The 27,424-nt window shown below is 34.2% G+C and overlaps 3 protein-coding genes and 1 long non-coding RNA gene across 6 annotated transcripts in view; 3 read left to right on the forward strand and 1 right to left on the reverse strand.

Annotated features, from left to right (window-relative positions):
* Positions 1-7,444: 7,444 nt before the first annotated feature.
* On the forward strand, positions 7,445-12,246 carry LOC128680931 (uncharacterized). The gene is made up of 7 exons (XM_053764425.2): positions 7,445-8,005; positions 9,079-9,265; positions 9,833-9,889; positions 10,065-10,155; positions 10,663-10,785; positions 11,433-11,588; positions 12,076-12,246. The coding sequence occupies exons 1-7, from the start codon at positions 7,528-7,530 to the stop codon at positions 12,226-12,228; spliced, it is 1,245 nt and encodes a 414-aa protein (XP_053620400.1). The 5' UTR covers positions 7,445-7,527; the 3' UTR covers positions 12,229-12,246.
* Positions 12,247-12,408: 162 nt separating this feature from the next.
* Positions 12,409-16,929, forward strand: LOC128680930 (uncharacterized). 2 transcript variants are annotated; one of them, XM_053764423.1, is made up of 7 exons: positions 12,409-12,960; positions 13,281-13,422; positions 13,938-13,988; positions 14,172-14,259; positions 15,116-15,238; positions 15,581-15,748; positions 16,324-16,929. In XM_053764423.1, exons 1-7 carry the CDS (start codon positions 12,411-12,413, stop codon positions 16,480-16,482), a joined length of 1,281 nt encoding a protein of 426 aa, XP_053620398.1. In that variant the 5' UTR covers positions 12,409-12,410; the 3' UTR covers positions 16,483-16,929. The 2 variants fall into 2 exon arrangements, with proteins under 2 accessions (XP_053620398.1, XP_053620399.1); XM_053764424.1 differs by lacking the exons at positions 15,116-15,238; positions 15,581-15,748; positions 16,324-16,929 and adding an exon at positions 14,353-14,610.
* A 1,586-nt stretch (positions 16,930-18,515) lies between these two features.
* LOC128680948 (protein lifeguard 3-like) lies at positions 18,516-24,277 on the forward strand. The gene is made up of 8 exons (XM_053764464.1): positions 18,516-18,580; positions 19,241-19,490; positions 20,286-20,421; positions 21,363-21,425; positions 22,123-22,210; positions 22,743-22,865; positions 23,268-23,423; positions 24,065-24,277. The coding sequence occupies exons 2-8, from the start codon at positions 19,259-19,261 to the stop codon at positions 24,212-24,214; spliced, it is 948 nt and encodes a 315-aa protein (XP_053620439.1). The 5' UTR covers positions 18,516-18,580; positions 19,241-19,258; the 3' UTR covers positions 24,215-24,277.
* Positions 24,278-24,373: 96 nt separating this feature from the next.
* Positions 24,374-27,424, reverse strand: part of LOC128680892 (uncharacterized) — an 81,486-nt gene continuing 78,435 nt past the window's right edge. For both annotated transcript variants that reach the window (XR_008405908.2, XR_008405909.1), the window contains exon 3: positions 24,374-27,411. This is a non-coding gene — a long non-coding RNA (uncharacterized LOC128680892). The remainder of the gene's footprint in view (positions 27,412-27,424) is intronic.

Genomic DNA, 27,424 nt, shown 5'->3' on the forward strand with positions numbered 1-27,424 from the left:
ATTGTATCAAATATCGAAATCCGCAGATTCTGCTTGATTAAGAAACATACATTCACACAACTATAAACTTTTGTGTTTAATAAGTTAAATAAAAGCTTTTAAAATCGGCGAAAGTTTAAAATCAAAATCAAAATCAAAATCAAATCATTTATTCAGAAATTAGGCCTTCACAGGCACTTTTTCACGTCATAATCTAAATTAAATGATGTTTACCAAAGCTACAAACTACTAGCATTTCGGAACGACCACTGCTGAGAAGAAATGCCGAAAGAAACTCATTCAAACAGTGTTGGTCCCTATTATCCCAGAAGGCCTTACCATTTTTTATATATAAATTTATGTATAATTTTTTATCAGTAATATAACATTAAGTACATAATAAAAAAAGTATTTCTAATAAAGTCCTTATAGGTAATTAAACATAACATATCCTCGGAAACCGCTAAGTAATTTTTGAGTTCTTGAAACTTTCAGTTTATGTCTGATCTTTTCTAACTAGGAAAAGATCATAGCAATTTCGTTTAAAAAAGCGTGAAGATGAAGAAAAACTACATTATACAGATTGACATGAAAACAATTCGTAAATCTGATTTCTAAAAATAACTCTGTTGTACCAATGACTTGTTCCGCTGTAGGTACACTAATTTATTTAAGCGTTAACAAATATATTAAAAATCAGTTTCAATCTTAATACCAAGATACAAAGTTCAATTTTCAGTGAAATTTGGCCCTTCTTACAGAGGATTAAACTAATATTTCACGGAGTCTCCACAGTTTCTCTGTTCAGATAAAGGATGCTCCTCCCTTGTAGAGGTAAATCTTCGTTTTGTCGCCCGTCTGTTTGTCGCAAGTCGAACGTAACAGCCTGTATTTTTACTTAGAATATTTTCACATTGGTCGAGTAAACCAATAGAGTACAAGTAATATGAGTAGTTTTTCACTTTTTTAACCGGATTAGTTTTCCTATGGAATAGGTAAAAAAATTCGTTTCGAATCCTAATTTAAACAAAAATTTACTTCAGATTTATATAAGTATATTTTTATTAAATAAGTACATAATTATATAAACTTTCAGGATATTGGGTGATTTATATTTAGGTCACTTTTTTATTAATAACTATATTTATTTATTTAATTGGTAAAAAAAAGTCCGCTTCACGCTTCATAATCAATGTACAGAAATAAATTCGTAACATGCTTCGTCAATAAAAACACAGGAATATTCCTGACTTTTAGTATACCCACCACTTGCCTAAAAGTCCTCATAATACTAGCGACATTTCCACGCTGTATCACAATGGAAATTCTCTACAGAAAGGAACAATAAGGATACATTAATATAGCTATTTATTTATATTTCAGGTACACCTTTTCGCATCAAAATTTTTTTTTTTTTTTAATTTGGGATAAACACCAATCAAAAATCCATTCGAACGAGATCCTTCCTAAACAATTATAGAACTAAACCCTACTACTATACTCGCCCAATGTGAACTACCAAGACTCCTGTAGTCTTCCTAAAGCTTGTCTTTACCAGATTTATGAGGATATTAAAGTCAGCGGTTTAAAATTTGTGAGTCGGTTAGTGTGGATACGGTCGTTATGGGACTAATATTGTGTAAAGAAAACTGTTAGTGCACTTGCTACTTTCAAGAAACTCCGGTTTTATGGTCAGGTGTATAGGAAAACGAATAAAATAAGGACATAAAGAAAAACGCGCTATTTATTTTGCGAACAATATCCTTAACAATGTGTTTTCTCAACTAATATTATAAATGCGAAAGTAAGTTTGTTTATTCTTTACGCATTATCTACTAGACCGATTGTTATGAAATTTGATACACGGGTAGAAAATAAACTGGAATAACATATAGGATATTTTTATCCCGAAATTTCCACGGGAGCGAAGCCCCGGGACGCAGCTAGTGTTTAAATAGAGATGTTTATAGTTAATATTATCCTCCTATTTTGAGTTGTCAAGCGCTTAATGGTATTTTCTAGTAATCAGTAACTCTTCATTATGGTTTGATAGTTTAATATGTTTAAGTAACGTTTTTAGCAACAACTTTCGTTGAATGATTGATGACATTATTTACTGGAATTAACACATAGGTTCTCTTTTTCACATCGAAAGTGTGTGGTTCTCGCTTAATATTAGGACACTCCCGTAGACACCGTACGAGCCGACTAAGGGATAAAAAAATTTGCTCATAGGCAACAACAGCATTGCCAAAGAGCTTGGACATTAGGCAGGCGTCCGGTCCTAAAATCACCGCCGAATCATCAAATTTTTGTTATTATTATGATAGGGCTTCGTGGCGTCACAGTCGCATGTGAAACTAAGAAAACGCGATAAATATAGAGAGATAAGCTAATAAATGTGTATTAAATCTACATTTTCGAGGACATGTGAGTTTAGATGTAGTGATGTCACCGAGCTCCGAGCAAGGACTAATGAATTAAGTTAGGACGGTCAGCAGAAACAGCTGCACAGATTGCCCGCTCTAGTAGGTAGTACACGGAAATGGAATTTGTCTGGGGCATCTCCACTCTTGATTGCGATACGTAGACAAAATTAAATTAATCTTTGTATTTTATTTGATAACGGTGTAACATGCAAGCTAGGATAGGTTTGATTAAGATTTTTGTCAACAAAAATCAGGACAGGTTATGGTATATTCACTTAAAGAATAAAAAAAGGATGCCGGTTTAAATTTTTGTTTTGGCCAAGTCTGTTTTTGCGATATCACACATTTGTGATACATATGTGTGATACATATGCTGGCTAAATCCACAATTGTTGAAATCTTTTTTGTAACATAAAAACTATACTTGGGGTTCTTGTCATTTCAGTTTTTGTGAAATCTGCATGGATTTAATAAGTACTTTGTAAACGGATTACCTACTAATTCCATGGAAATCTGTCTGTTGCTAAATGACACAATTGTTGAAGTCTTTGTAAAACAAAAACTTACTTGGGTTGTTTGTCATTTCAGTTTTTGTGTAATCTGTTTTTTGCTAAATGACACATTTGCGGAATTAGATCTTTGTGAAACCACTTTATTTTTTTGTGATTATTATAATAAAGATAATTAGGTTTAGGTTTAGGTTTAATCTCAGTTAACCATTTTTAACGTCATTTTATCGATATCCAGTTTAATACTTCCATTCGGTTAATACTTCCATTTCTTTCTTTCCCTTTAAATTTAATGAGTATTTTCCAAGCCTATTGAAAAAAGTGTCGCATGAATGTGAGGTCGAATTGCACTGTTTTGCTCTAGCTTGATTTCAACTACCAGTGAGTCGAACGCAAGATATTTCGCACAATCATTAATCGCATATCTGTTTGTCGTGCTCAAGAATTACACTCTACCACTGCTGGGCTAAGGCCTCCCTGTTCTACTTCCATAATTCGATCTTGATCCAATACGGTTTACCGCCATTCTGCCAAGAAGCGTTGGATGTCGTCGCGCTATCTCATTATTTATTTATTTAGATTGAGGACAAACGCAGTGAAATTTTTAATAATAAAAAATTGTTAATATCAAATTTTGTTTTGCCGGCAGTACTAAAGTAAGCTTATCAGATAAGTAGGCTTTAGGTTGCACTGCTTGCGGGGATAGGTCTGTGCATGATTAATTAGTGTAAAGTCATTTTATTATTACCAGCATTACAAAATTAGATTATATAATACAATTTATAATTACGGTTTATATAAAATCGGCGTCGTTTTGCGTTAAAATCAAATTACGTAAGAAACCCAAAGTTCGTTGTTTTACTTTCCTTCTTTTGTCTATTTTGTACGGTGTTCAAGATTATTATTAGTCAGACCATTAGGAGGGTATATACTCTCTTATGGTCTGACTATATGGTCAAAATTAGTGTAGTCAATTGTGACCACATTGCATTATAGAATAAATAAATATATTAGAATAAATCACACAGATTGAGCTAGCCCCAAAGTAAGTTCTAGACTTGTGTTATGGGATACTAACTCAACGATACTATATTTTATAACATATATATAGATAAACATCCAAGGCCCGGGCCAATCAGATAAAGATCATTTTTCATCATGAACCTCTTGGTTCAGAGGCAAGCACTTTACCACTGAGCCACCGAGGAGAAAACTATATACTTTCTACTAAAATTATCTATCTAGTGTGGTATAATCTGTTAAAATATTTATATTTTTCGCTAAGAAACAAAATAAACTGATAACATGTAATGGTAACGCTAGTGTGGGAGCACATAACGCCTTAACAGATGGCATTTCATTTAATTAATTAACAAGATATAATAAAAAAACTTCAAGCGGGAGCTTGAAACTAATTAGGAAAGTTGGAATATTGTATAAAAATATACTAATTGTGATTATTCAAAAAATTTAGCTTGCAAAATAAAAGATATTACAGGATAAAATAAGTTTTCAAAGCCTAATCTTACGAACACAAGTAGTAACAAGCTAAAACATCTACACTTAGAAGGAAATGGCGATACTTAATTGAAATACGCAAAGTGAACTAGAATTGGAAATTCCTGTAAATGTCCTTTGAAGATCGTTAAAGAAACAATTGGTTTACATTGTATTTGTGTGCAAACAGAAATGGGCCTTATTAACATTGTCAACGTGTTGAACATAATATTTTTTTTAACCAAATGGGAAAGTATTTAGAAATTAAACGTTCACAGGCACTTTTTATAGGTACTTATATGGAATTAAATTATTATTCTTGTACTAAAGCACTGCTAATACACGTTCACTGTTGTCATTTATTATAAACTATAACCGTACAAACATTATAATTATGATAATAAATGAAGAATTATAATATAAGGTAATCAAAACAGTATTTGAATCCTTATCACCAAACGTATGTTGACGTTTTTGATTTTATATTGTGCGTAACAAGTTCATCAATTAATATTAATATATGAAAGAAAATACATGTAATAGGAAGTAATACTGAATTACAATTGGAATACGATATTAATTTGACGTCAGTAGAATCGTTCTTCTATTTTATGCCAGGGGGCATTGCGGTTGAAATGAAGGATGAATAGACTGGTTTCGACTTTATTTTCTTTAAAACTTAGGCTTCGGGATAAAAGTTGGTATACGAGAAACGGGAAAGTTTTCAATAACAAGTCTTACTACTCTTTCTGCGTACTCTTCCCAGAGTTTTGACATTTCTTCTTTGGTTTTCTCTGTTTTATGAAATTCGGAGATAAATAACTTGGTACTGATATATACATAACTGATATAAATAACTGCCTAAATACTTAGTACTGATCATAGACATTAGGGTTGCCACATTCTTTAGTTTTGCAAAATATGTTTTTTAGTTTAAAAAATATACCTATAATTCAAGTTTGAACTTTCACGCTTTCTATCGAACCACCCACCGGCTTTAGCCACCGTGCAGTGGCGACAATATGCGTTTTTCTAAATAGATACCTATTTCATAAGTATCCTATCGCTAGACTTTAGTCTTAAGCTTAATTGTTTATCACGACTTTATTGCACGAAAATAAGTACACAAATTAAATATAATAAAAAAAAAAGACACGCGGAGGATTAAGAGCCACGCTCCATTGCTCAGTGGTGCACCGTTGCGACGACGCAAAACCATGGATTTAGTATTTTGTACGGAGTACCTACTAAAATTCCATGCGCAAAACGTTATATCTCTGTTGTCTGTTGACATACGTCGAAATTTCATACAATTTCTGCGTTGTTTATCGACTGACGTCAAAATGACGGAGAGCGACTATGAGCAATAGAGTATGGCTAGCTCTTATGAGAGCTCACTAGCTGATAAATATACCATTCCAACAACTGTAGGTAGGTATTGTTTTAAAAATAAACTATTATATCCATCATACAATTTTTCTTGATGACCAATTTCCACAATTACAAGCTTCTATAAAAAAAAACTGTCGTCGACGTCCATCTTAAATGGTCCCGAGTCACTTCCCGCCATAATTGGATTCATTCTCCTATTATGCGATGCCATTAAGACAGGATGCCAATCCATTAAGAAAGCCCTCGACTAAAGAATATCTTTTGTCCTTGCTACTGTACCAGGTCACTTCCATGTTTTTGTTCATTGTGCGACGAAACATTAAAACATGAAAAATTCAAAAAGTTTTTTTTTTAATTGAAATATTTTTTTTTCTTATTTACTTAATTTATTCAAGCCATAAAATAGACATTGCAGAGACACACCAATGCAATAGTTTACTTAATTAATAGGCTAGTTGACTCGTTCTGTCTTATATCTAGCGACACGTCCCGGCTTCGCTCGGGTATAACCGTAATAAATTATAACCTAAACGTCCTCAGGTCTATTGACGAAAACCGTATGCTAATCTGTGCAGTCGTTTTTGAGTTTATCACGAACAGACGGATGGACAGACTGACGCACGGGATTTTTTATGGAACCCTATAAATGGTACAGCACCATCCGTGCGCGAGTTTGATTCAAACTTGGCCGGTTTTATTTTAATTATTTGTAAAGATACACGATAAGAAGAAGAATTACCTTATTTATTAAGCTATAAGGTTTCCTTACAAATTGTGGTACTCGTGAAAAAGAACGATAACAAAATTCACAAAATAATAAGCACAATAAAAATGTTTCTTTCCCCAACTTGAATGTCCAACTTTTAAAGGAAAATATTTTATAAACTCCCTTTGTTAACTTGGAAACATTTTAAGTGGTTTTTCGAATACAAACAAGTCGTTCGAAGTGTTGTATTGGATTGAGAATTGCTTTGCAAGTTGTATTAAATGTTCTTTCCGGTACATCGGTTTGATACCTAGTACATAATTTAAATATTGATTTTGTGTGACTGTTTTAAAAGTTTTAAAAGTGTTTCTGCAAGTCATTTCCATATTTTCTTGCCGCGGAAGTAAATTTCTTTTGACAGGTATTAGAACAAAAAAAAGATACCTATGATTAAAAAAATAAAAAATAGGTTATCTATGGAGATAACTTATTTTTTATTTTCTATTTTTCTATTTATTTATTATTTTTGGATTTAGTAAGTACTCGTTGTACGAAGTACTTACTAAAACCATGGGGATTTAGTAAGCACTTCGTACAACGTACCTACTAATTCCATGGTTATCTCCTTCAATGTAATGTTCTAAAATCTGTGGTTATCTCATAGATATAGCATGGATTTAATAAGTACTTATAACCTACTAATTCCATGATAAATAGTAAATCCTTAAGTAGCTCGCAACATCCGGATTTAAGCTTTTCTAGTCTCGAGTTCAAAACACAGATATTAGGACATCACATGATCAAAACGATTTATAGTATGCAGTCCTCAGATTTTACATACTCAACTTCATTCAATGCCTACTTCATAAATAAAAGCTTGTAATAAACATATACATCTATGCATTGATAAAATATTACAAAATAAATGTCACGGTTTGACGTAAATTGTCACCATGAATCAAAATGTAAACATGCTAAATATCTGTGAGCGGCCGAAACATAATATTAGAAATAAATGAGCAAAAGAAAGGGTTCAGAAGAAATCCCAAATGATTGTAATATCGAACCACAAGAGTCTAATACAGAAACAAAAATAACAATCGAAAACTATGACGTTAAAATGGAAATTAGTTGCATTGATGAGGAAGCGAGAGTGCTGGACTTTGAGGAGCTTAGATCAAAAATAAAGAAAAAAAGCGAGGAAGCTAAAAAGCTATCAGAACAAGTTAATTTAAATATTATAATCAATAATGAAGAAGAAACCAAAGTGGTTTGTGATGATACTAAAAAAGAATTATCAATAGTAAATTTAGATAATTTCATTGATAATAATGAAAAATCAAAAGTATCCGATTGTGAAGATGTTATAAAAAAATTAGGAGAAGCAAATTTAACTAAAAATAGTGGTTATGTGTTTATGGCATATGCTGCAGCTAGACCAGACGGTCTTTTGGTGGGAAGAGCACCACAGTCACAGAATTTAACATCTTCAGGTAAGCAAGTAGTTTGTACCTTTTAAGAAATTACTATTTAATATAAAATTTGACGTGAAGAAGTGCCTGTGAAGGTCTAATTTCTGAATAAATGATTTGATTTTGATTTTGCAATTAAAATATATTCAAATTAATTGCTGGTACAGTCCCATCAAGAAATTTTGATAAATCCAGAAATCGCAGTATTTATAAGTTAGGTAGTATTTATAAGTTAGTATAAGTAAGGGCTGTTACTTAAGAATTTGTACAAAAAAAACATGAAATAATATATTTTCATTTTATTTATTCAAACTTTATAACATTACGAGTGGTCTATTCCGCCTTGGCTCGGGATGAACCGCTAGTACCTAATGCGTAGTAGTTTTTGAGTTGATCGCGGACAGAAACACAAAAATACGACTTTGTTTTATAATATGTAAGGTAAACGAATAAGATATGTATGTGAAAACTTAGTCATTATAATCTCGGTTCTTTACACAGAAGTCCCTCTTCTATTTGTTTGTATGAACTCCATAAAGTCAAAAAATACTGGACGGAATTTCGTACGGTTTTCACCAATAGATAGTGTGAATCCTGAGTAAGGTTTAGATGTACAATTAAGTGTACAATATTAATTAATATTTTTAAAATATTGATAGAATAATAGCATATGGCAGGGAAGTTGTGGAGCGCATGATATTAGGAAAGTTTGGATCAATTCCGCAAAATCTTTTGGATACATACGTATGAAATTGGGTACATACGTAGAATACAACTTTTAAAATATACATATCCCGGCCATTTCTATTCTAATAAAGGCGAAAGTTTGTACGTTTGTTACATCTTCACGCTCCAACGGCTGGTCCAATTTTTATGAAATTTCATTTACGTATTGAGGTAGCTGATAAATATGAAAAATATGTTAATCTAAGGTATTAATATTTTTTATCCCGATAGTATGCGCTTCCCTTAGGATTTTGTCAAAAAGTCTGATGGAAATGGCGCTTTCTAAAGTAGATACTGTGCATAAAATACTAAGTAATTTTTTGAAATAATTACGCGGTTTGGAGTACTATTTTTATCTATCTTCGTAGGAGACTCGCCGCGATCGGACCATCAAACATCAACCCGGCGATCGTCTAACGAAAGTTCCACCCTCCGTAACGCCGTGATCGTAGTATATACTCCAGAAGGAAGGAACAGATTAATTAGATTCATTTTAAGCTGTGTTTTTGTTATGTTACTAGTCACAGCCGCGTTCCTTGCATTGGTTTTTGCTATGTGAGTATACATTTCTCTCTTTCTTGCGTGTTCGTGGTTTCATTCACAGCTATAAATAAAGTATAAATAAATATATTAGGACAAATCACACAGATTGAGCTAGCCCCAAAGTAAGTTCGAGACTTGTGTTATGGGATACTAACTCAACGATACTATATTTTATAACAAATACATATATAGATAAACATCCAAGAGCCGGGCCAATCAGAAAAAGATCATTTCCATCTAGACCCGACCGGAAATCGAACCCGGGACCTCTCGGTTCAGAGGCAAGCACTTTACCATTGCGCCACCGAGGTCGTCACTGTAGCTGTGAAAATAAACTTTTGAGGTTCGACAAAAAATAATTTTTTTACTAGCTCTTTATGGGACATGGATGTCATACTGTGCAAGAGTGCATACTTCAAGTATGCTTATATATCTGAGACATATAACCATACTTCAAGTATGATTTTATATTTGTGGTATGTCCGTATATTTTCATAAAAAAGTCTTTTAAACCGAAATGAACACGGCAGTCGTGTTTTTTTAATTTCTGTAAAATTGGTAATTTTCTTTTTGTTTTAGACCTGTTGTGAAGGAATGGTTTAAAATAAACACAGTGTTTTTGATTTTCCCAATTTTGTAAGTATTGTCTATTCATCAAACTTATCTTAAACTAATATAGCTAATATAGTATATGGTATATACCTACTTAGTTGTTGTAACGTGTATTGGTTTTATTACACCGCAATCGCACGGGCGTCATTTTCAACGCGCGTTAAAATTGGCGCAGCTAATAAAAAATGCATATTTTCAGGTTCTCTATAATGATGATTAATTACGCAATGAGTTGGTACATTCCGTGTACACGAAGACCGCCTGGCAACATTCTATGTTTAGTTTTAACGGTAAATATTTTAACAATAATTCCTATGTCAATTTTCATAATAAAATTATTTTCTAAAATCTAACTCGTGTGGTCAAAACATGGTCATGTGGTCAAAGCTCGTGTGGTAAAATCGTGTGGTCCCCTCTATTGCGGTTAGGCTTGAAAAAACATAAATTAAAATTCTAATATTAATATTATATAATTATGGTAAAATCCCTTCTGGCATGATAGGAACCAATATTATAAGTTTCTTTCGGAATTTCATCTCAGCAGTGTTCTGGGATGCTAGTGGTTTTAGCTTTGATATTAATTAATTTTAAATATGTCGTGAAAAAGTGCCTCTGAACATAACTGTTTTGACTTCAGATACCCCAATTCAGACTAATTATTTTAAAAGGTCTAGCAATAAAATTGTCTGTCTCTATTGAATCTGTCTTGTCTTGTCTGTATTGAAATTTAAATGTTGACTGCCCGCGGCGACGTTCGAAACACTCGTGGGAATGAGCCGTTATGTATTTGGTTCCAGGTAATAAGCATGAGCTTGCTCTCGGCTGTGCTGACGTCATATTTCAGTACAGATGTAATATTGTATGCATTCATTGCCACTACAGCTGTGGTGTTTGTCTGCATCATACTAGCTACTACAAATGTTAGTTTATTTTTTATATCATCAAATATATCTCAATATGAATATATATTGATATACATATCCAATATCAATATATATTTTATGTTTTTCTAAACACCTTATAGAAAAACACATACAATCGCCACTGCACTAGTAGCAAACGTCGATAATGTGCGATAAAGAGCGAGAGAGAAAATGATGGGTATATTTTTGGCAAAGTGTTCGTTTCGGGGTCGCTTTTCACATATTAAACATTTATTTTTTATTCACATATTAAATAATTACCAATGTATTTATTTTGGTGTCAATCATCCCGGCATACCATGCCAGGTTTGTAGGTTTCCCTTTTTTTCACAAAAATACATCGTTTTTCTGATTCAAACGGCTAACTTCGACTAAGTTTTAATCAGAAAATAATTTTTTTATTAGATTTTCAGGTGCCTATAAATTTGTGTCTGTTGGAAATGGAAATTTTAAAATAAGGAAAACCATAAATCTAGATTTTTATTGTGTCAGTAACATATTTCAAATTCATTAAGATCGGGTAATATTTAGGGGTAGAAAAATGTTTTCTCTTGTTGTATTGGTACTCGCCCATACAACAAGAGGAAGCGTTTTTCGTTAGACGTTGTTAGACGTTCCTCTTATTAGAATTATTTTAATTTCAGTTTGATTTTACAAGTCTTCTTCTGTACTTTATTGTGATCCTAACAGCATTTTTAGTACTAGCCGCAATATTAATGTTTATTGTGTTGGTCTCAAATGTGGCGCTGGAACCCACTTTTCTGGTGTTGCTCATTGGTGGCACTTTGATACAAGTACTTGTGAGTATTTTCTCATTGTTATTGTTATTTTTTACAAGATTCATACAAGTTCTGACCACCACTGTCACGGGACCATCAGAGGAATAGGCCATCCAGCTGAGAGATAGGTGAACCATATCCGGAAGCATGTCGGTTATAACTGAATGAGGAAGACAGAGACTTCATTTAAGAAGATGGAGGTGGCCTATGACCGAAGACGGATAAGAAAGGGGTTGCAATGATGATGATGACAATTTCTACTTTCTTTTGCGTTGATCAGTCGACGGATGTCAATATGACAGAGGTCGTGCCGAGCAACGTGAACACGCACTAAGCAAGCGGTTTTTGATGAAATCTACTATACATACATATCAGAATGGTTTACATACTTGTGAATCGAGTAGGGTACTAATCTGGGACCTTTCGGTTCACTTCATTGCGTGTCTTAACTACTGGACCACCAAAGTGGAAGTGGTAAACCATTGTACTAAAATTCAAATATTTTCAGATGTTAACAATGAATCTACAGATGATCATAGGCGGTAAGACTATAGAACTGAATGAGAACGACTATGCTCTAGGAGCATATATGGTGTACATGGCTATTATTGATATTTTCCTCAAAATGGTCTACATCATTGGTCTCTCCAGGGAAATGTGAACTGCTTTTGAAAAAATCTGTCTCTGAAACTCAGAGGAAAAAAACTGTGATTTAAAAACAATCGTGACAGTTCATTGTCATTTGAAATTTTGAAATAACATCCAATGTGTATGATCGCTATTTTAAAAAAATATTATTACTTTAATTTATAAAAATTTTAAAGATTGTTTAAAGAAAGCAAAATGCAGGGAAACAAATCTCAGGCACTTGTGTTCAAAGTTATGTCATTTGGAAAGAAATCAGGGGAACCCAAAGAATCTAAAGAAGAGATGCTTGCTAGAAAATCGGAAGCAAAAAAGAAAGAATTAGAAGCAAAATCAGAAAAGTTAGAGAAAAAGAAACAGTTACAGATAGAAAAAGAAGCCGAGAAAGAGAGAAGGAAAGCTGAAGCGAAAGCAAAAAAAGAGGAGAAGGAAAAGAAGACACTTGAAACTACTATGGCAGCCAAAGAGAAAGAAGAAAGTAAACACCTGTGTCTGTGTGACGAAGATCTAGATATGATGGGGCCTAGCAGATCAGAAATATTGGCAAACGCAGAAGAACATCAACTGCCAATAGTAGCTTACAATAACAAAAGGAAATTCAAAGATTACACTCATAGTCGAGATTATGGTGTAGCTTACAACAGGGATGTTGAGGCTTATCATTATCGGGGCTACGATATTAACCCACCAATCGCTGGACAAGACTTTGGAGCTGTGAAAGAATCGACTAAATGGGTGCAATATATGAGTGAGTATAATCTTTCAGTATATTTTGTATCTCTCAGTATAGTAGGTTTTGATTCGTTGTGAAATCAGTTTCGGGAGGATGTATGTATGTGTGTATGTTTGTCACTATTTCACGCAAAATGTATTGGACTGATTGTAATGAAATTTGGTATACGGTTAGAATATAACCAGGAATAATACTTTTTATCTGGAAATTCCTACAGAAGCGAAGCCCCGGGGCGCATCTAGTATTATATAAATTTTCGTTTGATCTTCTAAACGTTCTTGAGCGAAATACATCATTATTTTTGTCTTACGCTACAAATGACTCTGTATTTAAAGGTCATGCCGAGAGACACAAGCGATTTTACCCGTATCGGATGAATTACATACCAACAGACAACAGCTTCGTCCAGCTTGTGTTAATTATTCATCTTCTTGCTTGCCTATTCACATTGCTCTGTACTATTTGCTGCAAATATATGTAAGTATTTTGTTTCCTTCATGGTTTACACAGAATCCACTTATTGCTTTTTGAGACATTTTTTTTGGATGTGTTGTGTCTGCCTTTACACTTTTTTGTCGACCTCCGTGGTTTTATGGTCATCATGGACACAGGATTTCTCCGATCAAGTCAAGATGGAATACGATTTTTTTTTGATTTGTTGTTGTCCTTTCTAATCCAGGTACGGCTAACAACTTTGATCTAGAATATTCTATGTTAAATGTACAATGTCGACAATTTTTGCATTCGTCCTCTGAAGGCGTTTGATAATGACTTTGGTAGACATCTAGCTGTGTGGCGGGTTTAATAATTGAATTTAAGATTAAATATTAGACATACATTATATTATCCTGTCATATAGGACGCATATATATCCATCCTGTTGAGCCCTATCGCATAAATATTGGGAAACAGCGGACATATTCTGTATTTCTTGCACGCCCAGACCTGTGAGAGTTTGATTACGTTTTATAATAATATTATTTATTTTTCAGAAAACAGCTTCATAGGCTATTAGCTTATGAGATCATATGGTTGCCGGGATGGTTAGTGGCTTTCTTTTTAATTATAATTAGCTGTATGTAAGAGTTCACGATGAGTTTTTTTATATGTCTCTGACCTCCACAGTACATATCCCTAGTGCTTATTCCAGAAATCCCTGAAGAAAATCCCCTCTGAAGAGGATTTATACATTTTTATCCATAAAAGGTATTAATTTATGCTTTTAGCATTGGAGTAGTATTCACATCCTACATGCTGTTATGTTCTGCGTGCTCCAGGAAGTTTCCCTTGAACTATACTCTGCTGTTCATTAATGTAAGTATCCATCTATGCTATGTATCTTCATTAAAATTGTCTCAATAATAAAGTAACTGTTTCATATATAAACAAACGTGTACGCGTACGCAGATGCACGTCGCGTCGTTGTGTACCGGCCGGTACCCTGCGTCTCAAGAGGCACGATGCGATGCGAAGATATTAAATGTAATAGACGTAAATTGCTATGCAGTCTATATAGGACACTGTAATGTAAACGACACAATACAAAGCCCTTTATCTAGCTTTATATTACAAGGGCTAAAGTTTGTATATTTGTTACTTGTTCACGCTCAAACGGCTGGGCTAATTTTTATGAAATTTGGTATTATGTAGCTGATATTTTGGATTAACACATTGGATACGGTTTATCCTGAAAGAACGCGATTTCCGTAGGATTTGGTCTACATTATACCACTGAGAAAATACACATCGACGTTAAAAATTACTAAAATCAAGTCTACTGCCGACTTCCAAAGCGCAGGCGAATTAAAAGGACCGACGACATAATTAAAGTCGCCTGGGCGCACGTGGATGAGAAGCACAAGACAGGGAAGATTGGAGTATGATAAGAAAATGATGATATAATATCCATTATCAATCAATTTATGAACAAGTTTCTTCTCGATTGAGTATATTCCACTCTATTGTGTAGTAGATTGTACCTCCTTATACTACACGACCATTGTTATCTATACTATGAGTTTGTAACTAACTACCAAACCGATTTCAACAATTATTTCACCATAAAAAAGATACATTATTCAAGATTGCTTTAAGCTATGTTTTATCTCAAACCTCCCACGGGAGCGAAGCCCAGGGCAACATCCAGTAATATATATATATTTTTTTTCAGATAGTTTCTATGACCTACATGTGTTGCTATGTAACCGCCTATCAAGATACTTTTGGAGTGATTGTTGCTGTCAGCTGTATAGCTTTTATTGGCTTGATTTTCCTTGTGATGTCTCTTTGTGATGTACGTCCAGTCTTTTCTTATACAACTACCTAAAAACACGGCTTATGTGTTCAGTGTTCGTGTTTGTATCCTTTTAATTTTATCAGATGTAATGTTGCAATGCTGTTAATTAATTTGTTAATTACAATGATAGTTTATGTAATATTGCAGAGCCATACTATCGAAACTATCGATAGTTTTGCACAATCTTATTGCTTATTCTCAAACTAACGACTAGCTATCGATAGTTGATTGTCTAACGGCAACATAACTCCAGCGCAAACGTGATCAGCAAGCGTGTGATATATAAGTAAGTGCTTGGAAATTGGTTATATTTATTTTAAAAAAACCGTTTCTTTTCAGGTCGATTTCAGTAAAGTGGCAGTAGTGGTTGGCGCCGCAGCGTTGGGTGTGATCGTGCCTTTGATATTGTATGCTATACTTGGAAGTACGTCTTATACCAAGAACTGGGTGCCAAAGATGCAGCGACACTACAATATGATGATAATAGGCATCGCCACTCATAGCACGGTTTGTTACACTGCCATCATAAGTTCAAGGGGCGCATTAACATCTATTTCATCATTAACATCTATTTCAAAATCCAGTTCGCGCTATGTCCCGTATTTATATAGTTGTAATGGTCATCATGCCGGACTGCTACACTGAAGGTCCCGGGTTCGAACCCCGGTCAGGTCAAGATTATGTTTTTACTTATTATGTATTTGTTGTAAAAATGTATCGTTGAGTTAGTACCATAGTACGTCAAGTCTCGAATTTACTTTGGGGGTAACTCAATCTGTGTCATTTGTCCCTATATATTTATTTATTTTTTAATTTTTAAAAATTTATTTGCAACATTGTAAATATAAAAAATGAAATTCGAAGATTTTTATCATTTATTTAAAAATTCCTAACATAGCAGAGAGAGTAGAGTATTTTACCTGGCGACGGCGTGACAGCCGATAGGCTTGAGGGTTCACAACAACAGGCCGCCGGTTAGAGGTTGAGGGTTTCAGAGCATCACAACCGAGCGAGATTGCAACCGGGAATAGAAATAGAGAGAGAAGGTAATCATGGTGCTAATAATTTATTATCATTTTCAGTCAATGATCCTCATGCTACAACTAATTGTTCAAAACAGAACCGTACTTTTGCCAGACGACGATTATGCTACTGGAACCTTCGTGGTCTACATGTGTGAGATTTGTATGTTTATGAAACTGGTCTCATATATGGGGTTGTTCGAAGAAAATCACCATTAGCACAGTGTAATAAAATATAGTCCATACAGTACAGGACACTCTCCGTCCCCCACTTGAAACGATTCCCTGCCTTCCCTCTCAAACTATTTCAGTTGAAATCTGTGTTTTAACCTCAGAAAATGTGGTTTAAACTCAGCACCCTGCGCGTGGCGTTTCACATACGAACTTGGAAGGGCGTATGGCGACTCATTCGCTTGGTGTCCTGTCTATGCCATTAGTATGTCTATGTTAATTTTATGATTTAATTAGTTTTAATTTACATTAATTTGTGATCACTTTATACCTTATGTTAACTGTTATATGTGCTTTTGAGGTCTGTATTTGGTAATATTTAATTAATTTTGAAAACAATTATAGTAATTATGTTAGTTTCTTTGATTCAAAGTTAATTTTGTTAATATTTTAATATTCCCTTTAATTCGTAGTTATATAATATTTTAATTTGGATATGTATGTGTTAAATAAATATTAATATATTTTAATTTCAAAAAAGTTTGACTTATACATTTTAATCCTATAGGTATTATGATTTATCATGGTCAAGTTTTTGTCAATGGTATATGTGTGATACCTACATCCATATAATTGCTAAAATTCAACTCTACAGTGTGCTAACATATTACGGCTTTATCCTTTTATATAAATAGTGGGACCACGAACCCTAGTGTTTAAGATTCGAATAACAGTGGGACAAAATGGGTGGGACCACGAATCAAAAATCATTAGCCGTAGTATTTATAAATTAACAAAAAAAAAACCGCACTTCTCATGGCCGAGAGTCTACTTCCTGGACGATATTAATGGCTTACCATTGCCTTCTCCAATTTACACACTAGCTCATTCGACTAGAGTGCAGGTTTCCTCACACTACATGAGTCAGATGGATCCTCTATTCAAAAGGCGGACAGTGGTTCAACTGCTCCGTGCAAGTATTTAGACCATGGGTCTTTACTAGGGGCAGTTGTAAAACCAAAAAAAATAGTTAACCACAGAAGAATTGCTCGAAGACCAAATAGTTTGCCAAATCGTACAAATATAAAGTTATATAGTCACAGTCACACATATTCTATATAAGTTATATACCATATGTCTGTGGCTTCTTAAGAGGTAAACACTTTTTCTCAAAACATCGTCAAATAAGAATAATATTTTAACCCCGACGACAGAAGGTGCGCAGTCATGTCTGTTTATCTGTAATGTGATATCTGTCGGTAGAGATTATTTGGCCAAGTGATAATATCATTATAACATATTATATTCCGTGTCAATTTCAACCTTGATGTTGGCAAAATCATCGTTGTGGCGAACGATGGAGCCACGAAATTAAAAAAAATACTAATGAACCGATTGTCATGATTGTCAGGTACTCGTTAAGTACTTACTAAATTCATAACACAGATATAAGAACATGAAATTCTTATATTTGTGCATAGATATAAGAACATTGTAATCTGTATCTTAGCTATGTTTATGTTGTGTGTTCTGCCGTTTGGAAACCATCAGTTATTTTCTAGCAGATGCGAGAGGATGCAAGCAACGTCTACCGGTCAGTCTGTGACATCGTGGACCAGAGACGGGGTGTTTAACTTTTAATTAATAATAATATAAATTAACAATTTCCTCTCGCATCTGCCAAAAAATATATTTTATCTGCTAAAATATATTTTAGTTGTAATCTTTTTTAACTTCACCTAATAACTCTTGGGCGGTCAACCATGACGATTATATTCATGGAATATCATCTAGCGATTTTGAAAAGATCAAGTAATAAATAATAACAGACATTTCTAGATAAATTAAATGACATTTTTAGATGAATAAAAAGTAATAAATAATATTACATAATATAGTACATAATTTACTACTTGTACAGATACCATAAATCAACAAAAATTTCCAGAAGTACTTCAGATAATCGCAAAACTCATAACCCTTTGCAGTCGGGTAAAACATTTTTAAAATTGTGTACCTACTAAAACAAAAACGAAAATTCTTTATGGTTTATTTGTATTTTTTGTGTTAAACACATCCTCCTTGCCGTCAAGTTCACTGAAAATAAGAGCTTACAATATTATTTATTTATTTATAATTTTATAACGTACGTATAAATTCTCTTTTCGTATCATACATGTTGTGTAAAGTTCAATCGTGTTGCTTGCTATCTTGTGAAGTATCTATGTATATTAGTATTGTCACATCAATAATATATATTTACCGTATCCTGGGGCATCGTTTCCACAGGAATATCGAAAATTAAAAGGATGTGTGGACCAGCGATTACCACGTCCGCGTCCTCAATCTGAAGGTGTTAGGTTCGATTCCTAGAAAGGGGCAAATGTTAGTAGTATGTGGTGTGCCTGGTTCTGTGTTCGTGTCCGAATCCACGATATAAGTATACTAAGTAACTGCTAATGCGTTGAGTATTGTCCACCACACTTAGGTCCAATTCAAGTTGTTAGTCAAAGATATATTGTATCCTGTTAGTAAACTAACGTGGCAATGCTGCCAGCCTTCTGGGCACATTGCCTCAAGGCAACGAATTTGTATCGGGACTGGCATTTTTGTAAATTTGCTAGTTTTAATTTAATTTTAACAAGTTACTATAAAACGTGCATATACAAAATTATGTCACCAAAATAAAAAATAGTCATCTACCCTATAATTATCATCACATGTTTAATAATATGTAAGAACGATAAGGATTATAATATATAGGTGTAATAAAGGATTCCTGCTTACTATTTTAGTCATTTTCCAGAATTTTAACAGTAAATCAATGAGCGATACAGATACAGTTAATAAAGAAGAGAAAATCGATGTTAAACCCGAGAATTTTGAACCGGTGTCTAACGTCACAGATGATGCAGAAAATATTCCAAAACCTGAAGAAGGGAATGACGTGGAACTCCAACAGGTTAAAGTAGAAAACAATGTAACAATCCCGGTGATTAAAAATGAAATAGGACCTTATCCAAGGAAGCCTCAACACCTATGGGTCCAATACATCGGTAAGCATTACTTTTAGAGTTATTTTGATAAATTTAAATTCAAAATTCTTTATTCAATTTAGGATGATATACATCACTTATTGACGTCAAAAAAATACTTAAACCAAGTCTACTGCCGACTTCCAAAGCGCAGGTGAAGAAGAAGCGGCGCAACAAACTTCACCGCAGCCTTTTCTCCAAGGACGTCAATTTATAAATATAGATCTTATATCCTCGCTATGATAATCTATACAACTAGACTGTCATTTCATATTTATGTTATTAAAACTACTTATATCGCTTCTCAAAGTATGTAAACTGATGAATTGAAGTGACGCTTAATTATCGTGCTTGATTATTTAAATACCTTCATGCATTTTACTTTTTCATCCAGAAAAATAGATTACATTCTGGACAGTAAGAGAAAAAAAACACAGACGAATATATGATAGAATATAATATATGTAATTAAGAAACAAGTTACAATTTTTAAACTACAGGTTCAAATTGAATGGAATTTGAAATATACAGTGTTTATGCTTAGTTACTGAAAATTCAGGCTTCCTGTTTTATCCACAACGAAGTTATTGGGGTTCGAAATTGGCCTGAATGGCTTCGAGAAAATGATGGTACGGCCGTGCCGTAATTAGCTCGACTTGGCGGGGGCACTGCCGTGCCCCCAGATCTAAACGCTTGAAAAGATGGGGTAGTTTAAGTTTTTAAGAATTGAAATTCAATTTTATTTATAGTAAAGTATTTATTAAAAAATACAGGCTATAAAAAAATGGTAAACTAGATTTTTGTTTCTTTTTTCAGGACCATCGCCTGATTCATATGGAGGAGATAGTTTTGCTTACGAGCCAAGCAGAAATCAGTTTGTGCAGTTGGTATTTGGTCTGGTTCTCGCTATGATGATCATTACAGCTGGTTACGTCTTATTCTGTCACCTTCAGTAAGTAACCAGCCCTTCATCCGTTGTATTATTCCATATTTGGTTAATCGTGTTTTATATCTACACTAGCGGTCCGTCCCGGCTTCACTCGGGTTAAAGCATAGTAAATTATACACATTAACCTTCCTCAGGAATCACACTATATATTTAAAAAATCCGCATCCAATTCCGTTGCGCAGTTTTGAAGATCTCAGCATACATAGGATCAGACAGCGGGAAGCCACTTTGTTTTATACAATGTAATGTAGTGAAGTTAGCTTTCTATCAGCACTCGATTTTAATCATAACAAGTTTTTTGTATACTTTTTGACAATGTACTTTGTTTTACTATTAGAAATAAAATTTCTGACATGGTAGGGACCAACAATGTTTAAATGAGATTTTTTCGGCATTTCTTCTCAGCTGTAGTCTTTCCGAAATGCCAGTAGTTATTGAAGAAATTACTATGTAATATAAAATTTGACGCTAAAAAGATTTTTTTTTTATTCGAATTTCTGAATAACAGCTTTGACTTGGGATGTAATAGCGACAAAGCCTCGTCTGAAAGTCAGCATGGACGGTCGCGGGCGCCCGCGCAAGGTTCCTTGAAAAATGGGCGGAGATAATATAGTTTATATTTATTAATTGTGGTGATGTAATAGTTAAGCTCACCTGTGATCGAAAGGTCCCAGGTTCGAATTCCATTAGTGTTTGTAGTAGTTTTCATCGTCCACCACTTGTTCCCGGTGAAGAAAAACAACGCGTGGATACCTACATACTGGTTGAAGTTTAAGTTTACTAATGTATATGCTATTACTTGCCACTGGAAGCGGTAGGTAGGTAATAGTCACGTCAGATGCCTTTAGGCGACTTGTGTACAATCTGACACTAGAATTAGCAATTAACACATTCGAATAGAAGAAGAAAATTATTTTCTGTAATCTGTTTTATTTTTGTTTCAGTGAACCCGTGAGAAAGCTGTATGAAGATCCTGGTCTCGGCAGAATGTTCGTTATGGTTGCATCGTAAGTTGTAACATATTTAAGGGTATACATAAAAAATTAAGCCATCATGTAATATAGCATACTGCTTTATGGCATAATGATTTTTAAGCATACCGTTCTTACGCATAACGGTTTATGCATAACTATTTAATGTATAACTAACCTAAAAGTTAATTATGCCACATTTACCGTCAATTATGCCTTAGACCTGTTATGTCAAAAATGTTTTATGCCAATCTCGGGATCCCAAAGAACCGGGGACTAAATAAATTATGCGAATAAAGGGACCCCCTTACGGGTCATACCACCAAAATCTATTTACATTGATACACTATAGCTGGTTACAGTGGCAGAATCGACTGGATTTGTACATGATTAAAGCTCTTTAATTGTAGTAAAAATTGTGTGATGTGAAAATGAAACTAAAGTTAAGATCTTATCCTCGCGTCCGGGTAGAATATGTGCCGGTGACGCCACGAAACCGGGCCTCGCTGTAATCTAGACCTTATTTTTTTTTAAATCGGGCTGTGATTTTACGACAGGCCCTCTACAATAGAATTTCGTGGCTATGGGCACCTGTGAGTCTGGGCCTTAATGGATAGCTAATTGAAGAACTTTAACTTATGTAGTATAAAAACTCATTAAGCAACGTATCAAGGGTGATCACAAACTTTACCAGGGTGAGATGTGAAAATGTTTTTTTTTTTTATGTTCGCAGAGCTGTGTTAGTGGGTTTGTCGTATGCATTCGCCTGTTCTGGGTGCACTAGAACTGCACCTTGTAGCTACTTTTGTCTTGGTGTTACTGTAAGTGTTACTGTATGTATTGAAATGTTTTTCCCGCGTTTTTGTCAGCTTAGAATAGTCACTTCTGTCTGACAGAATAAATATATTATTATTTTGTGTTTAACCATGCCAGATTACTAATTTCTAGAACCAATATTTTTTGTATGATAGCCAATCAAGTCGTCTTTTGTCTTTTATAGTAATTTTAGGGCTTGATTTTTGTACAAGCCTATGTTTGGCGCAGGTAGCAGTAGCAGTTTATGTACATGTATTATACCAAACATCAAAATCGGTCTAGCAGTTTAGCCGGAACCCAGATTTTCGCATTTATAATATCAGTAAGTATGGAGTATGGATAGTAAGAATGTATGGATTAAATCATAAAAATTTCTACAAGGGTGCTACTTATTTCAAATGAAATCTTGTTGGCTTTGTTTGTTTGTTTGTAAACTCTATATTGCACAAAGAAAGCAATACAAAGACAGACTTATCCAAGAAAAGGATATATCGAGAAAGTTTGTGTCAAAAATGAAATTTTTGTGTTATTTTTCAGGTTTTAGCATACGGGGTGATATGTGCGTATTTCACGATCAAATACGAAACTCAGGCTGTATTCATTGCTCTTATTGCAACTTGTATTGTTGTATTTGTCTGTTTGCTTCTCGCCTTTTCTAATGTAAGTCCTTCCGTTCAGTCCCCCTCTCATCCTCGTTCATTCGCGGTTCAGTTCTGACGCCTAAATGTAAAATGCTTTTACATTTAGGCGTCAGAACTGAAGATGCAACCTTAAAGAAAAAAGATTTTGAAGATTCGTGCTTGGTTTTACGATGATTTTGATGTTCAACCCCCTTTGGGAATTCTTGTCTATCAATATGTTTTATTCTATTTGTACGTTAATATGTTTTATACAGACTGGACAGATTTCGATGAAATTATATGCTATCTAGGATAATTGACTGGAGTGGTAGGATTCGAACCTGGGACCTTTCGGTTCACAGACGGGAGCCGTTTCAAAGTGCCTGCGAAGATCATTCTGAATGAATGTTAATTGTGATTTATTGTAATTTTTTTCTTGCAGTTCGACTTCACACAATTTTTACTAATAATAATAGTAGCATTAGTTGCATTTTTTGCCGCCAGCGTCTGCGCATATTTATACATGATGATCACTGGACAATATTTGAAACCGCTTCACATTGTTTTACTTGTGATTGGGACAGTTCTTCATTCAATAGTTAGTAATAAAATTTTGTTTTTAGTTTAATGTAAAATTTACTACTTATGGAAAATAGTTTGCCTTTATATTGTGTTTGGTTATGTGTTTTCACAAATGTTTGGTTATATGTGTAAGAAAGTCCTTTTTTTATCATTTATGAAAATCGTGTCGGTGGAGTTCCTTCCATTTCTCTCTATCCTCAGCCATTGTTTTGACCTTCAATCGTCAATCTTGTTGCCTCCTGTATTTGGTACTAATAAGCCCTTCTTGGCTTTTTCACTTTTCGTTTCTATTTTACCTTCTGTTAGGTTTTTAATTAGATTATTATGTCGCACAAGGTGACCCAACATTTTCCCACGTAACAAGCTCTATGCCTTTTAATAACGGCCTGTGCAAACCGAATTCCTGTGCAGCATGATAAAAACAAGGCATGGATAATTCCACAAACTTAGCGTGTCGACTCGGCGAATCATATTTCTGAAGACCAATATGACGTCACCGCTGATACAGCAGTACCTGGCGTCATGCAAATCCATCAGCGTGCAAGTGGTAGGAGACGCAGGGCAAGACTGCATTATGTAATAATTTTGGGAGAGGTACCATACACTGCACACAGTTTCACAGGCACAAACACATATTTATGTTTAATTTTATTTCAGCTGCTTGTGGTCGAATTGCAAATGGTGCTTGGAGGCAGAGCTGTAGAATTATCCGAAGACGACTATGCGTACGGTGCCTTCACTATATACACATCTGTGGTCTCCATTTTCTTAAATCTATTGCAATTGATGAGCATGGGAGATTTTTGAATAAGTTTGTTTTTATAGTCGTGTTTAACTCAATTTATATTAAAAAGTCGAGTTCGATTTTTATTCCTGCCTTTTTTAAGAATGGAAATTTCAGCAAGAAAAAGAATTGAAACATTTTCTGATGCGCCGAAAATACTGGGAACACGCGGGAATGAGATAGATGTATCAATTTTAACTCAAGACCATAAATATAGAAACAATACTAATAAAACAAAAAACTTCTGCTATCAATTTCTAAATTAAAAAAAAAAATTAAATACCTTCATAAAACTGGGGCTAAAAATGTTCTGTTAGTAGGTCAGTGAAGTTTCACCGTAATGTTTTTATTTAGTTATAAATTGTACTGCAAAAGCTATTATTTATGTAGGCCATGCCGATGCAATGTTGCTGGCATGTTGCAGAAATTGACATTTAAAGAAGAAATCGGGAAAATTGATCAGAACATTTTGATATATCTGTAAACCCTAAAAAAATCAGGTTTTTATTGTTGGCAGTTTGCAACAACTAACTCTCATAGATCACAATATTGTAACATAATATAATAATGGAAACGAAGTTTTATGGCAATTATTATTGAACAAGACGTAACGACTACATAAATTTGTCTACATAATGTCATAAAACTGTAGATAATGTTGTGTACTTTAAACTTTTAAACTACATGTATGCAAAATTTCAAAATTCAAATTCAAATAATTTATTGCATTCCATAATATTATAGATAAATAATACATTTGTGGGTAGTTAAACATTTTACAGTGTAATATAATGGGCCTAATATAGGTAATACGATTGTTTGAGCAGACAAAGCGTGAAGAGGTCAACATTAGGCATAATGATGATGCTAATAGCTGATAGGCGACAATAGCATTTCCAAGGAGACATGAGATAGGCGGCCGAATCTTTTTTTTTGTACGCTAACCCCGGGGCTCGCGTCACAGGCTTGAAAGCGAGGAATCAAACAGATAAGTGTTTTAGCTAGTCTATAAACTAACAGAGCCATGTTTCGATGAAACGGTAAATGCATTCCAATCACAATTAACTGTAAAAAACCAAAGGGTATTGTTCTACTCGCCTAATTCGCTGTTTCTGTTCAGCATTGGCAGTGAATTCACGGAATCCAAGCTTAATTGTAATTAGTTGTGGGTAGTGGCTAATTTGTTGCTCCAGTTTCGTGCACAGATGCTATAAATAGAAGTAACATTGATATGAAATTGGTTGGAAAGTTCGGGTTACAGACGATTTCCTAATAAATGTAAATTGCTCATCTTGCTCTTGCACATTGCTCTTGGATGTGACGCCCCGAGCCCCGAAATTGTGTGACTCTTCTTTTCGAGTGGAAATAGTTTGAAAAATTTTTAAGCATCGCAATATTACGTACTCCGACATTACGTAGGTATATATTTAAAAATTTAGTATAATTGAGTTAGTATTCCATAACACGAGTCTCGTAATTTCCTTTGGGTCTAAGTTAAGCTGTGTGATCTGTCCATATTTGTATATATAAGTATATCATTTGATTTTTGTTGAGGTACCGACGTTTTCGCAAGTGCTACAGCCAACAAAAGTGAATGCGAGATCTAAGAAAAAGTGCGTGTAATCTGACCGACCTAATCTTTTCTCAAAATGGCCGAATTGACAAAGTGGCGGTCACAGCGGGCGGTCTCAAGCCGCGTTTCAATTTCCTACAGCATATTTCACACAAATTTCGTGATTTCGCTCGTACATAACTTTTACATTTGTGATTTATGGAGTTGAACTTCGCCGTTGTTTTTGTACTGCGTCGGTATATATATGATGCCAGCGATTTTGTTGCGATAAGAATACGTCGAAGTTGCTTTCGAGTAGTAGGTATGTAGATCGAGATTTTCTTATACTGTAATGTATGGCAATGTTATGTGACCATCACCCGTAAGTTTAGTCGTTCTATCTTCTGTATCAATCGTGCGTCCGAAGGTAGTACAAGACTTCGAACATAGCCATTTTTTCAAATCTGTACCTCCAAATTGCCCCCTTTTCTATAATTTTAACTCCCGACGCAAAAAATGAGTGCTATAAGTTTAACGTGTATATACAGACATCACGTTAAACGTGTCTGTCTATGGCATCGTAGCTCCCAAACGGATGAATCGATATACGTTTAGTGTTTTTGTGTCATAGATAATTTTATCCTGAATGTTCTTAGCCATGTTTCATAAAAATCTGTTAAGCCGTTCAATAAAAGTTTTAGCGAAATGAATATTGAAAGTCGGGGTTTTTTTTAATTTGTCTAACAAAAAAACTTGTCTTGGAGTAGACAATTTGTTAGACAAATTATCTTTTTTGGGTATCTTTAATAGTTAGACCATTAATACATAGGTATATTCTCATTCAAACATGACTGTTCTCTAGAACGTAATACTATCGTGTGGAATTGGATATGGATCACCCAGGACAGAGATGGTTGGCGTATACGGACACCTAGCAGTGGATCAGGATTGATGATCATGATTACGATAAATTATTCGACTAAATGTATTTTATGGATTATGAACAGCGTCGTTATTATAAAAGGAACTGTTCGTTTTCCACACGAGCAAGCAAGATTACTTCCTGCAAAGTCATATATTATGGATCCGCATATATAACATCGATATAACCTTTAAAGGTTTTAAAAGTGCCTGTCTATTCATAAAAAAATTCTACGCAGTTTCATTTCTCAATTCACCCGGTGTCCTAGGTGAACGATAAAGCAGCAAGGCAAGCAATATCTATATGCTTATCCATACATATTAATACTCGTAAAACAAAGTATGTCCAGTCTGTCTACTGCATAGATTTTAATGCGGTTTTCGCCAATAGATACTGTGATTCCTGACAAAGGTTTAGGTGTATAATTTATTATATAAATATCGGAGTGAAGTCGGGACGGGCCTCTAGTAAAACATGATTTAATTCTTTTTTCGGGGGGTATTTTCCATTCTTGTCTATTTACCGCTGTCCATTTTACCTCCTTGTACAAAATTTCACCTGTCTTATGTTTTATTTTATCATACTATTTAACTTTAAAAATCCCTTCTTGGATTTGGACCAAAAAATGCGCTGGCCTGATAATCTTTTTAAGTGCGATAAAGGGTAGGTAGTGCAATATGCCATCACGGAAAAGAGACCCAACACTGGAACACTGTGACTGGACACTGGACTGGCTATTTAGTTAACTGGAAATGAAAG

The sequence above is a fragment of the Plodia interpunctella genome, chromosome 25 (assembly GCF_027563975.2).
Source record: "Plodia interpunctella isolate USDA-ARS_2022_Savannah chromosome 25, ilPloInte3.2, whole genome shotgun sequence".
In the NCBI taxonomy this organism is placed as follows: Eukaryota; Metazoa; Arthropoda; class Insecta; order Lepidoptera; family Pyralidae; genus Plodia; species Plodia interpunctella.